General features: G+C 36.5%; 1 protein-coding gene across 10 annotated transcripts in view; it reads left to right on the top strand.

Annotated features, from left to right (window-relative positions):
* The window catches only part of ZNF451 (zinc finger protein 451), a 124,775-nt gene that overhangs the window by 61,034 nt on the left and 44,801 nt on the right, over positions 1 to 18,940 (top strand). For 8 of the 10 annotated variants that reach the window (XR_012478591.1, XR_012478590.1, XM_074237275.1 and 5 more), the window contains exons 4-5: positions 15,550 to 15,675; positions 18,252 to 18,363. Coding sequence is in view for 8 of the 10 variants with exons in the window: in XM_074237275.1 (XP_074093376.1) it covers positions 15,550 to 15,675; positions 18,252 to 18,363 (238 nt within the window). In the remaining 2 variants the exon portion in view is untranslated. The other 2 variants (XM_074237277.1, XM_074237278.1) reach the window with 2 other exon arrangements.

Here is an 18,940-nt window from a genome sequence, read left to right on the forward strand (position 1 = left end):
GGATGTGACTGGTGAATTTTCTCTATTTCTATTTTACCCTCTATTTCTAGGATCTCAGGGCAATTTTGCTGTATTATTTCTTGTAAAATGAAGTTTAGTCTCTTATCCTTTCAAATAGCTCAATAATTTTTATATTATTTTAATTTAAATTATTTAAATTATTTTTTCTGGATCTGTTTTCCAGGTTGGTTCTTTTTCCAATGAGATATCTCACATTTTCTTCTAATTTTTGGCTTTTTTGGGAAGAGTTTTATTTCTTCTGGATTTCTTGTGAAGTCATTATCTTCCTTTAGTTCCATTCTGCATTTGATGGAGTTATTTTCTTCAGAGAGCTTTTTTTTATCTCCTTTTCTAGCCAATTCTGCTTTTTAAGGCATTCTTCTCCTTATTTGCCTTTTTGTTTTGCTTTTTCCATTAGGCCTAAACTAATTTTTAACGTTATTTTCTTCATTATTTTTTGTATATCTTTCACAAAGTTTTTGATTTGGTTTTCATGATTTTTCTGCATCATTCTCATTTCTCCCAATTTTTCCTCCATCTCTCAATTGTTATTCAAAGTTTTTTTTTTGAGCTCATTCATAGTCTGAATCCATTTTCTATTTCTCTTGGAGTTTTTGGATATGGAAGCTTCGATTTTGTCATCATTTGAGTATTTGGGTTTTTTATTTTTTAGTTTTTTTGTTTAATATTTATTCTCATTTTGTACAAATGTGTTTTTATATATTAATAGAATATTCTTGTTTAAGAGCAAACAAATACCCTCTCCCCAAAAAAATATAGACTTGGTTGAGCGATAAAGGGGAGAGAAAACAATTAAAAGTAAAATTTAAAAAATAATAGTAATAATTGTAGGTATGGCCAGGTGGCACAGTGGATGGAGCACTAGCCCTGGAGCCAGGAGCACCCGAACCCATATCCGGTCCTGTATACCCAACACTCACTCAGCTGTATGACATGCAAGCCACCCCAACCCCACTGCCCTGTGAAAACCAAAAAAAAAAAAAAAAAAGACCCAAAATAAAATAGTAATAATAATAATAGGGGTGGTTGGGTGGCAGATAGAGCACTGGCCCTTGAGCCCGGAGCACCTAGGTCCACATCCTACTTCAGACACCCAAAGATCACCCTGCTATGCGGCCCCAGGCAGTTCACCCAACCTCATTTGCCCTGTACCCCCCCCCCCCCCCAATAATAATAAAAAATGTGCTTCAGTCTGTGTTCCAACACCACCAACTCTGTTGCAGGTAGATCACATTCTTTATGATAAGTCCATCACAAAAGTTACCGCCATATTTTTCCACCGGTGCTATTGCTGATTGTAACTCCCTCCTTTGGTATTTCTCTACTACCATGTACTATATTTTCTCTCTCCTTTCACTCTGACTCTGCTGTAGGGTAGCTGAGTGGCGCAGCAGACAGATCCCTGGCCCTGGGGCCTCGAGCCCCCATATCACCCCTTAGGCCCAGAATCCACCTGGCCCTGTGGTCCTGGACAGGCCATCCAATCCCAGCCCCTTCTTGCAAGAAGTAAAAAAGGAAAATGTGTTATATCTGACCAGTCTCCCCCCATGGTCCATCCTCTCCTCCATCATTCACATCCCCACCCCTTCCCCTTGTCCCTCTTCTCTCCTTCTTACTCCAGATGTCTATATCCCATTGAGTATATATATGCTGTTTCCTCTCCTAACCACCTCTGATGAGAGTGAGGATTCCCTCATTCCCCCTTGCCTTCCCCTCTTCCATATCATTGCAATAGCTCATTGTAATAAAAGAAAAATCTTATTATATGAAATATCTTGGCTTATTCCCCTTCTCCTTTTTCTTTTTCCCCATTACATTTCCATTTTTTTCTATTGACTCCATTTTACACCATATTTTATCTTCAAATTCAGCTGTGCTTCAACTATAAAAGCTCCTGCTACCTGCTCTATTAACTGAGAAGGTTCATATGAGTATTATCAGTGTCATTTTTCTATGCAGGAATACATGCAGTTCATCATCATTAAGTTCCTCATATTTTCCCCTTCTCCTCCAATCTCTATGCTTCACCTGAGTCCTGTATTTGAAGATCAAACCTGTTGAGTTCTGGCTATTCCAACAGGAACATTTGAAATTCCTCTGGTTCATTGAAAATCCGTCTTTTTCCCTGGAAGAGGACATTCAGTTTTGCTGGGTAGTTGATTCTCGGTTGCATTCTAAGCTCTTTTGCCTTCCGGTATATTATATTCCAATGCCTATGAGCTTTTAATGTAGTTGCTGCTAAGTCCTGTGAGATCCTGATTGCAGCTCCACATTATTTGACTTGTGTCCTTCTGGCTGCTTGTAATATTTTCTCTTTGACTTGGGAGTTCTGGAACTTGGCTATGATATTCCTGGGGGTTGGTTTTTTCGATCTCTTCCTTGGGGAGATTGATGGATTCTCTCCATTTCTGTTTTTCCCTCTGCTTCTAGGATATCAGGGCAATTTTCCTGTAGTAATTCTTTGAAAATGATGTCAAGGCTCTTTTCCTGATCATGACTTTCAGGTATTCTAATAATTTTTAGATTATCTTTCCTTAATCTGTTTTCCTTATCAGTTGTTTTTTCAATGAGATGTTTCACATTTTCTTGTGATTTTTCATTTGTTTGGTTTTGGAGTATTGATTCCTAATTTCTTGTTAATTCACCAATCTCCCTGAGTTCTATTCTTTGTCTGAAGGATTTGTTTTCCTCAGGGAGCTTTCTTATCTCTTTTTCCATCTGGCCAATTTTGCTTTTTAAAGCATTCTTCTCCTCAGTAACTTTTTGAACTGTTTTTTGACCTAAGCTGGTTTTTGGCATTCTATTTTCTTCAGCATTTTTTTGGATTTCCTTGACTAAGCTACTCTTCATTTTTATGGTTTTCCTGCATCTGTCTCATTTCTTTTCCCAATTTTTCCTTCTAACTCCTTCATTTGATTTTCAAAGTCTTTTTTGAGCCCTGTCATAGCCTGAGCCCAGTTTCTGGAGTCTTTAGATTCAGGAGCTTTTGCTTCCTCATCTTTAGACTGAGTGTTTTGATCCTTCTTCGGCTCACAGGCAATATATTTCTCAGTGGTGTTCCTCTTGTTTCTCTGCTTGCTCATTTTCCCAGCCTAAGCCTGTTTTGGGGATGCTTCCTGAGCTTTTGAGACACTCCCACAGGGATCTCAGTGTGTGAGGTTTTGTCCTCCCTCCTGGTCTGTGAATGACCATAAGTGCTCCCCCCCCCCCCCAAATTGCTTTTCAAAGTCTTTTTTGAGCTCATCCATAGTCTGAGCCCATTTTCTATTTTTTTTTGGACGTTTTGGATATGGAAGCTTTGATTTTGTCATCATCTGGGTATGTGTTTTGATCTTCTATGGGACTTCTGTGGTCAGATTCTTCTTTTCCTCTTGTTTACTTAATTCCTAAGCCTAAGACTAATTCAAGGCATTTCCAAGGCTGTGGGGTTGTTTTTTTTCGGGAGGGGGGACACTCCATTGGGACCTTTATTCCTCCAAGGTCTTAATGCTCTCTAGTTTGTGCTTTTATGTAGATGACCATAGCACTGCCCTCTGCCCTGGGGCTATAAGGAGAGATCCAGCTTGGTTATTTAGTATGGAAGCCCAAACTACAATATATGAATGTAGGAAAACAGCAGAGTCCTACCCCAGGGAGAGCAAAGAAATCTCTGCAGACTTCCATTACTGTCTCTGGGGTCCAGGATGCTTTCTCCAGATTCTCACTCCTGTGTCCAAGCTCCTCACTCCACACTCATTCTGGTGGAGCAGAGTTCTCGCACTGCCCCTTCAAGCTGTGCTTTGCTGGGTTGCACTGTTATTTTTTTCCCAATCCCATACCTTTCCCAAGGAACTTCTAAGTTATCTTGGACTGGGAAAGGTATCACTCAGTCTTTTTGTGGGTTCAGCCCCTCTAAATTTTGGCTAGAGCCATCTTTTGTTTTTTGGGTTTTGGGGGGTTCAGAATTCTCGGGAAATGCTGCCTTTATTCCGCCATCTTGCCTCTGCCCCCATTCTTTTATTTCTTCAAAGCCTCACATATAATTGATGCTCCATTGGATTATGGGGTTAGAAAAACAGTGAAACTCAGTTGCACCTGAGTTTTTCATTAGAGATTATTACCAGTGTCTACCAAATGAAGCTTTTTATTTCTACCCTTCCTTTATTTTACCAAATTTTTCATCTTTCCTTTTTATTTCAGTGATGTAACCAAGGATACAATGTTTCTCCTTCATTTAAAAAAATTGTATAAATATTTGTTTTTCAATTATATATTAGAGTCCTTCATTTTCAATGAAGACTATGATATAAGGGAGGTAATGAATGTCATGGCAAGCACTTGAATTGGATTTGTGTGAGGCCAAGTCACCAGCCTCACTTTGTCCTCTAGAGGGAGCCACCTGGATCCAGTGTACAGATTTGAATCAGAACCACTAGTGGTGGCCCTGCTTTCCAGGCAGTCAGGGTTGAATGACTTGTATGTATCACCTAGGATATGCACTTCTGATGTGAGGGCCTGCCAAGCCCATTTCAAGTGTGCTTATTATCTTCCTTTGATGTCTACCTGTCACCCAAGTCTAACCTATGACTCTTAGAAGCTGCAGTAGACCAACAGCCCCACCCTGGTAAAGTCATCTCAGCAGATGCATTGAGCCAGGTTGAGATAACAGATGTATCAGTGAGTTGAGGAGGTATCTACCCAAGCTTGTGAAGAATTCCTTTGGGAGATTAAGTAAATGAGAATGATTTGTTCCAAGGATTATGAAGGTGGCTGAAACTGTTTTTAGAGCACTTAGTGCTTGATCAATTATAAAAGATATTAATTGTCTTGAATTTTGGGTTGAATCTGGACTTTGATGATGAATCCAGAAGAGAGAGCAAAGCTGAAGACTTGTGCGGCTCTGCTTCACTTTAATTAAATTTATGAGTAGATCAGGACATCACCATGTGATATCACTGGTCAACAAGTATGTACTACTTAGGCTAAAGAATTCACTGAACCTTGGATTGGATATTTTTGATACACCTTTTTAGAAGATAGTAAAAGGTTCTTTTAATGTGGTACTTTTCTTTAGTGTTAAATTATTTTTTAAAAGGAACAAATCAAGGGGGATGGAGCCAAGATGGTGGCAGGAGAAGAGCCTCTCCTAGGTGTTCCCTCCAAAATATTTCAAAAACCTTAAAATTATCAAGAGACAAAACCCATAGAAAGATCCAGTGAGGCAATTCTCCAGCCCAAGGTAACCTGGAAAATAGCGGGAAAACTGTTCTACAGGATTGGAGCGGCAACCACACTGGAGCAAAGGAACATAAGCTCCCCCCCCTCCCCCCCCCCCCGAACAGCCCCAGGACACATGGGAGTGCCACCTTCCAGCAGCAGAAGCAGTTTTTTGATCCGCACCCCAGGGAGCACCAAGTACAATTTGAATCTGCAGGGAGACCTGTGCCAGAGAGAGTATGAAGACAGAGTATGAAGCCCAGGTACTCAGTGTGGCCATGGCAGCCCAGATCCCAGGAAACAGAAGCAGGCTAGTGCAACTTAACAGCAGGAGCCTCCAGGCAGCTGTGCCCTGAGTGCTCAGCCCACTGAAAATAAGGGAGTGCAGGGAGACTGCCTAAGTGTCTGACCCTGGAACAGGACTCTGGGGTTTGACTACATTTATACCTTGGTCCCAGTCTAGGTCCCCCATAGAGCAGGGACACCCCCCCCCCACACACACACACAGCCCTATTGCAAAGAGGTGAGCTTGTGGTCATTCACAGATCAGTAGAGCAGTCAGAGCCTCACACTGAGGTCCTTGCAGTTGGGAGGGGGTGGCCCAATAATACTCAAGCTCAGAAAGCACCTCAAAATCAGGCACAGACTGGGGAAATGAGTAAGCAGGAAAAAAAAAGAAACTGATCATAGACAATTACTTTGTTCCCATGGAGGACCAAAATACTCAATCTGAAAATTACAAAATCCAAGCTTCTGCATCTAAAGATTCCAAGAAATATTTTTAAAATTTGGGCTAATGCTATGACAGAGCTCAAAAAGATTTTGAAAATCAAGTAAATGCGATAGAAGAAAAATTGGGAAAAGAAATGAGAGAGATGCAGGAAGAATATGACAACGGAGTCAGCAGCTTAGTCAAGGAGATCCAACAAAATGCTGAAGAAAATAACATGTTAAAAACCAGATTAGGTCAAATGGCTAAAACAGTTCAACAAATTATTGAGGAGAAGAATGTTTTAAAAAGTAGAATTGGACAGATGGAAAAGGAGATAAGAAAGCTCTCTGAGTAAAACAAATCCTTCAGATTTAGAATGGAGCTAAAAGAAGCTGAGACTTTGTGAGAAATCAAGACCCAATAGTGCAATACCAAAAGAGTACAAAATTAGAAGGAAATGTGAAATATCTCATTGAAAAAAAAAACAATTGATCTGGGAAACAGATCCAGGAAGTATGATTTTAAAAACTATTGGGCTACCTGAAAGTCATGATCAAGAAAAGAGCCTTGACATCATTTTGTTTTTTTAATTTATTTTTATTAAAGATATTATTTGAGTTTTACAATTTTCCCCCAATCTTGCTTCCCTCCCTCCCTCCACCCACCCACGGAAAGCACTCTGTCAGTCTTTACTTTGCTTCCATGTTGTACCTTGATCCAAATTGGGTGTGATGAGAGAGAAATCACATCCTTAGAGAAGATTAGAGAAGTCTAAGAGGTAACAAGATCGGACAATAATGTATCTTGTTTTTTCTAAATTAAAGGTAATAGTCCTTGCACTTTGTTCAAACTCCACAGCTCCTTATCTGGATACAGATTCAGAAAAGATAATTTTAAAATTATTGGGATACCTGAAAGTCATGATCAGGAATAGAACCTTGACATCATTTTCAAAGAATTACTACCGAAAAATTGCCCTGATATCCTGGAAGCAAAGTGTAAAATAGAAATTGAGAGTATCCACTGAGAGCTGAATTAGAAGATAAACATATATTGTTAAAATGGAGTCAATGGGTGAATGGGAAATGTACTGGGAGAAAGAACAGAGAGGCAGAATAGACTATGAGATTTCATATAAAAGATATTTCTTGTAGCTTTTGCAATTGTATGGAAGGGGAGGAGGCAAGGGGAATAAGGGAACCTTCATTCTTTTCAGAAATGGCTCAGAAAGAAAAGAGCATATACATTCAATAGGTTATAGACATCTAGAAGAAAAAGGAGAGAAAGGGGATGGGGGATGTCGATGTAGGTGAGGGGAGAGAGGGTAGATCATAGGAGAGGATAGTCAGATATAACACATTTTCTTTTTGAGTTTTTGCAAGGTTCTGGGATTGGGTCAGTGGTTGCTGGATCTTTGGGGTGGGATGTAGGCTTGGAGTCTCCTGGTCCCAGGGCTGGTGCTCTGTCTGCTATGCCACTTTGCTGCTCCGCAGCACATTTTTGAAGAGGGGATAGAGTGAAAGGAGATAGAAAATATATTAGATGGAAGTGGGGAGGAATGGATGGAGAGAATTACAATCAGCAACAGCAACTGTGGGAAAATATGGAAGTAACTACTATGATCAAGAAAAGTGATCCACTTGGGACAGAGCTGATGGGATAAAAACACAAACTGAAACATTTTCTCTTTCACTTTATTTCTCATGAGGTTTTATGTTTTTGTGTGTGAGGGGCTATTATCTTTACTCTTAAAGAAGACTGTTTTAGTAATGTGTAAATAAATTAAAGGAAAAAATTAAAAAAAATTTAAATAAAGGAACCAGTCAAAAGCAAAGTCATTTTTTTAAAGAATTTTCCTGAACTAAAATTGGTAATTTGTCATAAGAGAATTACTGATAGACTCTAAGTTTGATAGCCCATTGAGAATATAATCCAAGAATAACTTGTTTAAATGGAAGTATATTTTGGCAGTACATTGAATTTTTTGCTAGGTTTTAAATTATTTCTTTCTCTAAAGTAAATCTATTTTATTTGTACATGATAATATATTTAAGGTAGGAAAGAATGAGGTTTTTTTAAATTAGCTCTGGAGCAGTGGCAGGGAAGGGAACCAGAAATGTGGAATATATTATCACTGTCTTTCTTTGGGTTTTCTTTCCTTTTGTTTTTTTTTGGGGGGGGAGGGGGAGATATAATTATATTTAAGTGCACTGTAAAACTCAATAAGTAAAATCTTTCTAAAATTCTTTTAAAGATTTAATTTTTTTAACTTGGAAAACATTATGTTCTTAGCACTTAACAATGAAAGAATGCAAATAAATTCAGAACTATTTATTATAAAAATTACTTCCTTTTTACTTATTTGTTCATGCATGCATGTCCATGTGAGAGACTCCGTGGAGCGAATTTCATATGTTGTATGGATGAATTTATAATCTGAATTATTGGAGTAAATACCTACCTCATTTGGAGTATTGAGTACAATATATTTCATATATATATATATATATATATATACACACATACATATATATATGTACACACACATACATGGAGTTAGTGTATATCTTGTGGTTGTACTTTTCTCATTTTGCATAATTTGTTTTTCCACATTTCTTTTTATTTTTTATATTTTGGTGTTATTATATTGACACCTCACAATTTTCCAGCCACTGAATGTAAGTTTTTTATTAATAAAAATAAAAATTTTTGTTATTTTTGCATTTCTAAAATTCAGTCAAGAGTTTTGGCTATTTTATAATTTATGGATTGCAAGATTCCTTGAGGAAAAGGTCTTCATTAATGCCAACATCGCATGTTTTTGTCATTTAAAATTAGTTTTTGCTTATTTGGTGAGTGTGAGCTGGTATTTGAAAACTATTTTGTTTGTTTCTTTTCTTGCTAGATTTAACTTTCAAATTTTTAAAAAACTTCACTTTTTTACTTATTAGTTTGTCTCATCTTATATGTGTATATAGATTCAGATTCCTTATGCAGATAAGTAAATTCATTTTTATTACATTACAATCCAATTTTTCTGAAAATTTTAATGAAACTTTTCTAAAAACCAGTTTTCAGCATTCTAAACATAATGAATTCATTTAATTCACCTGTAACTTGTTTTTTTCATTGTTATGCTATTGTTTCCATATTTTCTATTTTGTACCATATAATTCTTTTTAAAATTTTATTTGTTTTATTAAAGATATTATTTGAGTTTTACAATTTTCCTCCCAATCTTACCTCCGTGCCCCCCCCCACAGAAAGCAATCTGTCAGTCTTTACTTGTTTCCATGTTGTACATTGATCCAAATTGAGTATGATGAGAGAGAAATCATATCATTAAGGAAGAGACAAGAAGTCTGAGATAACAAGATCAGACAATAAGGTTGAGCATCACCCTCATGTTGCTGTTAGGGTATACAGTGTTTTTTCTGGTTCTGCTCATCTCACTCAGCATCAGTTTATGCAAATCCCTCCAGGCTTCCCTGAAATCTCGTCCCTATTGTTCTAATAGAACAATAGTGTTCCATGACATACATATACCACAGTTTGCTAAGCCATTCCCCAATTGAAGGACATTTACTTGATTTCCAATTCTTTGCCACCACAAACAGGATTGCTATAAACATTTTTGTACAAGTGATGTTTATACCCTTTTTCATCATCTCTTCAGGGTATAGACCCTGTAGCGATATTGCTGGATCAAAGGGTATGTGCATTTTTTTTGCCCTATGGGCATAGTTCCAAATTTCTCTCCAGAAAGGTTGGATGAGTTCACAGCTCCACCAACAGTAATAGTGCCCCAGATTTCCCACAACCCTTCCAACAATGATCATTATCCTTTCTGGTCATATTGGCCAATCTCAGAGGTGTGAGGTGGTACCTCAGAGAAGTTTTAATTTGCATTTCTCTAATAATTAATGATTTAGAGCAATTTTTCATATGGCTATGGATTGCTTTGATCTCATCTGTAAATTGCCTTTGCATATCCTTTGACCATTTGTCAATTGGGGAATGGCTTTTTGTTTTAAAAATATGACTCAGTTCTCTGTATATTTTAGAAATGAGTCCTTTGTCAGAATCATTAGTTGTAAAGATTGTTTCCCAATTTACTACTTTTCTTTTGATTTTGATTACATTGGTTTTATCTGTGCAAAAGCTTTTTAATTTCATGTAATCAAAATCATCTAGTTGGTTTTTGGTGATGTTCTCCACCTCTTCCTTAGTCATAAACTGTTCCCCTTTCCATAGATCTGACAGGTAAACTAGTCTTTGATCTTCTAATGCTTATAGTATTGTTTTTTATGTCTAAGTCCTGCATCCATTTGGATCTTATCTTGGTAAAGGGTGTGAGGTGTTGGTCTCATCTACGTTTCTTTCATACTAACTTCCAATTATCCCAGCAATTTTTATCAAAGTGGCTGGACTCTTTGGGTTTATCAAACAGGAGATTACTATAATCATGTCCTGCTTTTGCACCTAGTCAATTCCACTGGTCCACCACTCTGTTTCTTAGCCAATACCAAAGAGTTTTGATGACTGATGCTTTATAATATAATTTTAGAAAAGGTAGGGCTAAGCCACCTTCTTTTGCACTTTTTTTCTTTAATCTCCTGGCAATTCTTGACTTTTTATTTCTCCATATGAATTTACTTACATTTTTTTCTAACTCATTAATTTTTTGGAATTTTGATCGGTAGGGCACTAAACAGGTAGTTTAGTTTTGGTAGAATTGTCATTTTTATTGTATTAGCTCTACCCATCCATGAGCAGTTGATATTTGCCTAATTATTTAAATCTGATTCAATTTCTGTGAGAAGTGTTTTATAATTGTTTTCAAAAATTTTCTTAGTCTTTCTTGACCAATAGACTCCCAGGTGTTTTATATTGTCTGAGGTTACTTTGAATGGGATTTCTCTTTCTAGCTCTTCCTGCTGTATCTTGCTAGACATATATAGAAAAGGTGAGGATTTATGAGGGTGTATTTTATGACCTGCAACTTTGCTAAAATTGCTAATTCCACCCGAGCCTAAATCTGTCCCCAGCCACCCAACAGTCACCCAGCTGTGTGACCCTGGTCAAGCCATCCCAACCCCATTGCTTTGTAACCCCCCCCCAAAAAAAAGACCCAAAATAAAACAATAATAATAATTATAATAGGACAGCCATTTGGAGCAGGGGACAGAGCACTGGCCCTGGAGCTAGGAGCACCTTGGTAATCACCCAGCCTGTGAGGCCCCAGGCAAGCCACCCAGCCCCATTTGCCCTGCAAACCTCCCCCACCCCAACAACAACAACAACAACAACAATAATAATAATAATAATAATAAATATGTTTCAGATGTTCCAACACCTCCAGCTCTGTCTTGGGTGGATCACATTCTTTATGATTAGTCCATTACTAAAGCTACTTCCATATTTTTCCACCATTGCCATTGCTGATTGCAGCTCCCTCCATTCATATTTACCTACTACCATATACTATATTTTCTCTCTCCTTTCACTCTGTCCCTCTTCTTAAATGTGCTAGAGGGTAGCTGAGTGGTTTAGCAGTCAGATCCTTGGTCCTGGGACCGAGCACCCTAAGCTCACATGCCCCAGCATCCACCCAGCCCTATGGTCCCAGACAGGCCATCTAATCCAAGTCCCTTGCAAGAAGTATAAAAGAAAGTGTGTTATATCTGACCACTCTCCCCCCACAGTCCATCCTCTCCTCCATCACTCACCCCCCCCCCCCCTTCTCCCTGGCCCCTTTCTCTCCTTACTCTAGATGTATATACCCCATTGAGTATGTATGCTGTTTTCTCTCCTAGTCACCTCTGATGAGAGCGACGTTTCCCTCATTTCCCCTTGCCTTCCCCCCTTCCATATAGTTGCAATAACTCATTGCAATAAAAAACCTTATTATATGAAATATCTTAGCCTATTCCACCACTCCTTTTTTTCTCCCATTACATTTCCCTTTTAGCCATTGAGTCCATTTTTACACTATATTATACCTTTAAATTCAGCTCTCTCCTGTGCCTCATCTAGAAAAGCTCCTTCTACCTGCTCTATTAAATGAGAAGGTTCATATGAGTATTATGAGTATCATTTTTTCTCTATAGGAATATATGTAGTTCATCATCATTAAGTCCTTCATATTTTCCCCTTCTCTTCCACTCTCTATGCTTCACCTGAGTTCTGTATTTGAAGATCAAACCTTCTGTTCAGCTCTGGCCATTCCAACAGGAACATTTGAAATTCCCCTGGTTCATTGAAAGTTCATCTTTTTCCCTGGAAGAGGATGTTCAGTTTTGCTGGATAGTTGATTCTCGGTTGCATTCCAAGCTCTACAAACTTTTAATGTAGTTGCTGCTAAGTCCTGTGTGATGCTGACTGCAGTTCCATGGTATTTGCAATGTATCCTTCTGGCTGCTTATCATATTTTCTCTTTGACTTGGGAGTTCTGGGACTTGGCTGTAATATTCCTGGGGGGGGGGTATATTTTTTTGGGGGGGGAATCTCTTTCCAGGGAAGATCAGTGGATTCTCTCCATTTCTGTTTTGCCCTCAGCTTCTAGGATATCTGGGCATTTTTTCCGTAGTAATTCTTTTTAAAATGATGTCAAGGCTCTTTTATTGATCATGACTTTCAGGCATTCCAATAATTTTTTAAATTATCTATCCTGACTCTGTTTTCCATAGCAATTGTTTTTTTCAATGAGATGTTTCACATTTTCTGTTAATTTTTCATTCTTTTGGTTTTGAAGTATTGAGTCCTGATTTCTCATAAAATCAGCAATCTCCCTGAGTTTTATTCTTTGTCTGAAGGATTTGTTTTCCTCAGAGAGCTTTCTTATCTCTTTCTATCTTGCCAATTCTGCTTTTTAAAGTATTCTTCTCCTCAATAACTTTTTGAACTGTTTTATCCATTTGACCTATGCTGGTTTTTAACATGCTATTTTCTTCAGCATTTTTTTGGATCTCCTTGACTAAACTGTTGACTTCAATTAGAGTCCTTAGTTTATAAGTTTGGAAGTATCCATGAGAGAGCACCCAAGAGACTGTTGCCATCTTGGCTTCACCCTTCTGCTTCATTTCTAATTGGAATTCTAGTTTAGTTTGTGCTCAAATACAACTTTTTTCTTTGAAGCTTACTATTGCTGTTTTAGAATAATTTTCTTCATGTTTGTGTGTTGAATGACTATCACCATAATAACTTTTTTTTGTTTGCTCATATTCCTAGCTTATTTTCTGTCTTGAGGCTGTTAAGGGCCAGACCGGTGCTGTTTTGCTTGAGAAAAATTCTTGAGGAATTAAGTCTTGTGCTACTCTAATGTGTAATGGGTAGCACCCAAGCTAGGAACCTGCAAACTTTAACTGTTTACAGGGTGGTTTGATTCTGGACAGGCTGAGCTAATCATTGTTCCCCTGGTCTGAGCAGCTAGTGCTTCAGAAGACTGCTGCTGAACCAACCATTGTCAGCTATCTGCTATAAGGGTTTCCTTTTTCCTTTGTCTTTTTTTTTGGTCTCTAGCTTTGTAGGCTTTGCTAGAAGCTGAAAATGAAACCCCTCTTTGCTCCTGGGATCAGAACCATAGAGTTATTACTTGCTTTTTTTAATGGCTTCCTTTCTTTGTAAACACCCTAGGGCTTGAAGCAGTTTCTCACCCTGAAATGCTACTTCTGGGCACAGGTGTCTTCTTTCATCTATGCTAGATCTTTGACCTTTGCACTGGGTAGTGAGTATAAGCTTTTTCAGTCATACACATCCCTTCCTGCTGAATCTGGAACCTTTTCTTGACCTGGTGCATATCACAACCTTTCTGTTCTACTGGCACATTGTATGACGATCTCTTGGTCAATCATCATTCCATTGATCAAAGACTTCTCTTGTTTTTCTGCTAACCTCATCTAAAAAAATGACCTGTAATCAAATTTGTTCTAGTGGAATTTTTTTAGATTTGTTGGGTGGATGGTGGGATGTTGCTTTACTTACATATTCTTTAATTTGACTGTTGTGTTTACCTAGATATCTTTCTAGATGTCTTCAAGTTCTCATTTTGTTTTAGGCTGAACTTTAGACTTTTCCTCCTGCTTTTTTAGTTTTCTTTTATATGTTGTCTTCATTGGAACGTAAAATTTCTTGGTGACAGGGACCACAGGGACTGGCTTCTTGCCTTTATATTTATTTTCAGTGCTTATAACTATATCTGACAATATAGTGAAATTCCAAATAAGGGCAAGTTTTAACCCACTGATTTTTCAGTAGCATCATATATGCATCTTATATTTCAGCAAAGTTCTTTTCTGAATTACTGGTATCTTTATACTATTAAAATTGTTTTCCTTAATTTAAATCTTTATTTTTCCCCTTATCCTGAGTTAGGATGGATTTCTCCTATTTTTCTAATCAGTCATTCAGTTCTTTGTTTAATATTTTTGTGTTCCTGTTGATTAGGCCTTTAATTTTAGTTTTTATGTCCTAGAACAAAAATCCTGTTTGTTTCACCAAAAGACCTGAGTAGCCTATTTTCTTTCTACCTGTTACTAACAGAATTTTTTAAAAACTAAGGCTACATACAAAACCCTGTTTTTGTTGGTGATACAGAAACTTGATTTTTCTAGAAGAATAGGACTTATGTGCGAATATAGCTTATACACAAATAGGTATTAAATAAGCATTTTTAAAATTTTATTTAAGGCAATGGGGTTTGATTGATTTCCCAAGGTCACACAGCTAGGCAATTATTGCCTGAGTCCACATTTGAACTCCGGTCCTCCTGACTCCAGGGCCAGTGCTCTATCAGCGCCATCTAGCTGCCCTGCAATACATTTTAATACCTTGGTGAGGGAGGAGTCAGAAAAAGCTTTGTGAAGGATATGTGTACTACCTGAACTGAGCTGCAAAGAAAACTCCATAGATAAATGGACAGATGGGGACAGAAAAATATATTTTCATTATGGGATCCTGCATAGAGGCATGAAACTAGAATGTCAAGTACAAAAAACTGCTAGTAGGTTAGGTTAGTTTGCTTTGATCATTCAGTGATTGAGTTGAATAGTATGAAATGTTTGGAAAGGCTCGGAACTAGTTTGTACATGACTTTTAAATGTCTGACTTTAGGGTTTATACTTTATCTTTAGTATTTTTGAGCAGGAGAATGATATGATAAGACTGCTATCTTAGAAGCCCTGGTAGCTTTGTGAAAGCTAATTGAAGAGAAAGATTCTAAGCAACAACTAGGCAAAATACAATAAGGGATTGAATGATGGTAGTATCTTTGTAATTAGAAATATGAAGAAAAGACTTGAATTTTATAGAGGTAGAATCAGTAAAACTTCACTCTATGCATATAGATTTTGCATTAATTACTAATACATCAAAAAAATAGAAGAGAACCCAAGACAGTGCTTATGGGGACATTGCTCCTTTGAGGACAAAAGAGATAGATGATGATCCAGCAAATAGACAGTTAAAAGAATAAGGCCTGAGGTACCATATATCATAATATAGTGCCAGTCATTCAGTAAGCACTGAGTACCTTCTTACTGATTATAAAAATAAATTAAAGTTCCTTATATAGCTGCACTTCAAAAAAAAACTAAATGAATCATTTGCCCTTTAAATTACAGGAAAAAGTGAAAAGTAAAGACTATGTTGACCAGGAGAAGGATAGAGTTGCTTTAACTCTGGCTCGTCTAGCTCGTCACGTAGAGGTAGACAAACAGCAGAAAGAAGAGAAGAATAAAGCTTTCCGGGTAATGTGATGATTTCTTTAAAATCTAGAAGTTTTATAATGTTGTAAGGGAGAAATTTCAGACAGAAAATATCTAATTGAATTCAAGCATGAATGATCATTAGTTATGTTTTTCATTAATCTTTTACTTCCAGGTTATTAGGTCTTGAATATTTGAGCATTTTTTATTCGCAGAAAGAAAGAAAGGTGAATTGAATTTGGGTTTTGTGTTAAGGTTAGGGTAAGAAATTCATGAGAATTGTCAATATAGAAGAATTTAAACAAGTTCTTCCAGCAACTAGTAGCAAATTAAATTGGGAGAGGTCATTGGAGTGTTTACATAACATTATATTTTTTGTATGTTGTCTTCCCACACCAAAGATTCTAAAGTTTCGTAAACTTCTCTTCTAGAAGCAGTTTTCATCATTAAGAAGAAGATGCTGTAGGTATACAAAGGTTGTAGGAGAAACATTAACAAATTTGAGCCCAACTTAAAGCTTGGAAACACTTATTTGGGGCATATTTCTTAACCTATTTTGTAAATCCCCAAAAGAAGTTATTTAAAATGATAAACCTGTCATTGCCACATTTTAAATGGTACAGGTTCCATAATATTTTATATTCTTGGGCTAATTAAATGTTATACTGAAATTACTCATTTCTATTTTTTTCTGTTACTGTTTTATTTGGTTATCATTTTAAGTCTAATAAAAACTTTTTTTCTCTTAAGATTGGTGAGAAAAGTTACTGAATTTAACTATGGTGTATAATTAAAACTAAAGTGCAGTATAAATTTGTAAAATATTCTCATTGCTTTAAATTAGAAAAGGGATATTGCTATACTCTTTATATTAGTTTTTAGATAGATGTTATTCCAAAAATGATTTTAAGTGGGTCTTTACCATAGTTATGAAAAAGATTTTGGGGGGGAGAATTTTCTTTTATAAGTATTTGAGCTATGTACTTTCTCCCTACATTTCCTAATTGACTAGCCCTGGCTTCTTTTCTCTAGCAAAGTCATTGCCCTCGTGGACAATGAAGCTGTTGTGATGTTGTTGAGAACCTTATTGTTACTATGACAACTAGGGTTTACCCAAGGGTAGTTTCATCCTTTCATCCTCCACCCATGTAGAGGATCACACATTGGATCTGAAATCAGGAGTTCACTTTAGTTTTCTGTTCAGGAAATTTTTATTAGTCAAACTATTTAAAAAAAAAAAAATTTTTTTTAACTACATCATATCTCACTAAATTTTACAGAGGTTCCTTGGTCTATTTGTTTTCTATTACCAACCATGATTTTTCCTCCAGACCTTGACCTTGACTTCTATTATGGGACATTTCTATCTCAGATGTACCAGTCCACCAAAAGCAAAAGCAAATGGAAAATGAAACAACAGCGGAACATCAAGAATTTTAGTGTATCTGTGTAATGGTAATAATAAGATACCTTGGAAAATATCTTCTGAATTATTCCAAGTTCACTTAGCTTGGTTAACTTAATATTTCTACATTTCTAATGGAGTTTCCTCTAATGGTGGGAACATTTTAATGAAAAAATTAACTCAGAATGGATAAATCATCTTATTGAAGATCAAGTTATGATGGGAGAACATCATGAATTTGACCAGCTTTGTTCATTGACATTTTAGCAGATGGAATCATCAACTTGCAAGTAATACACTGTCATTCTATTATTAATGGAAGTGATTCCTTGATAGAGCAAAAATGGCATCTTAGATTGAGTCAGCAGGGGTTAGATTCCATCATAAGGCATTTCAAAGGAATGTCCATGTGCCTAACAAATTGTATGAATCTGAGCTTTTGTGCAATTGAATTGATAGTGAAAATCAGTTCTGACTTATTTTTTATTGATTTATTATTGTAATAAGTATATGAATTACGTTATTTTTAATTTTAGAATATATCTTCTAGCTGTAACGTACTTGAAACATCTGAACTTTTAAAAATGCTTCAGTTGTTTCAAGTAAGCTACAGCTAGAAGATATATTGTCTTTGTCTCCATCATACAGGGACATAAAGACAATGCCAACATGTATTTTTTTCCTGACTTTAAAGTGTATTTTTAAAAAGAATAGAAATTCACCTAATATTAAAGTTCATAATTATTGGCAATTTTCATGGGGCCTTTTGAAAAAGATGAGAAAAATATATTTTCCCTCATTCTTTTTTAAACTCTTCCTTAGAAGATCCTCGCACCCTAAGTTAGTGTTTTATTTTCCTATTTGCTGCTGATTTGTGTTTGACTGACTTTAATATAACCATGTATATTTTAAGAAAGGAACATTTGAGATCAAAGATTAAAATGTTTAAAACTTTCTCAAGGTGTGGCTCGGTGGCACAATGTATAGAGTACCAGCCCTGGAGTCAGGAGTATCTGAGTTCATATCTGGCCTCAGACACTTAATATAATTACCTAGCTGTGTGGTCTTGGGCAAGCCACTTAACCCCAGTGCCTTGCAAAAAAAAAAAAAATCTAAAAAAGAATGAATAAATAAAATAAAACTGTCTTAAGCATTTAGATAGTAATAACACTATGACAGTCATTCATTGATCTGATTATTTTTTAATCTTTAGGAAAAAATAGATTTTCAGCATGCTCATGGATTACAAGAACTGGAGTTTATTCGAGGTCGTAGTGATACAGAAGCAGCAAGATTGTGTGTGGACCAGTGGCTCAAAATGCCAGGTATTTTTTTCAGAGTGAGAAAAGTGAGGATTATTAAGATTTTCTGAATCACACTTTTGTTAAATTATTATATTTGTATTCTTGAGTTATTAATCATCAGATATGACATTGAAAGCCAGTTTAAGTAAAACCTCATGATGACATCTCCCCCCCACCCCATTATTTTCTTTCCGTTTGCAAAATCTCTTTTCAAGCAGACTATTTGTGTACAAAACTAGGTGTATTTGTGAATCTTAAATGTGCCCCACATGTTTATTACACTTTCCAAATTATCAAAATATTATTGTAATATTGTTCAACTCTTATCTGGAAGATAAATTTCATATTAAAAAGTTGCCACTCTGATACCTGAGAAAGAATTTTAGCAATTGGGGAGGGAGAGATTCTGTACTATGCTATGTGATGTCCTTTGAATACTCACATTTTATAATCTTAATTATATTTTGATTTGATATGCATTGTGAGATATAATCATGTGGTTTGGAGATAAGTCTTCTAACCCTTAGAAGTGGTAGTAGTTCCTTTAGTTATTCAACTACTCTTCCTATAAGTGTTTAATAAAGATTGCTGATGGTGA

Source organism: Macrotis lagotis, chromosome 5, assembly GCF_037893015.1.
Source record: "Macrotis lagotis isolate mMagLag1 chromosome 5, bilby.v1.9.chrom.fasta, whole genome shotgun sequence".
Taxonomy (NCBI): Eukaryota; Metazoa; Chordata; class Mammalia; order Peramelemorphia; family Peramelidae; genus Macrotis; species Macrotis lagotis.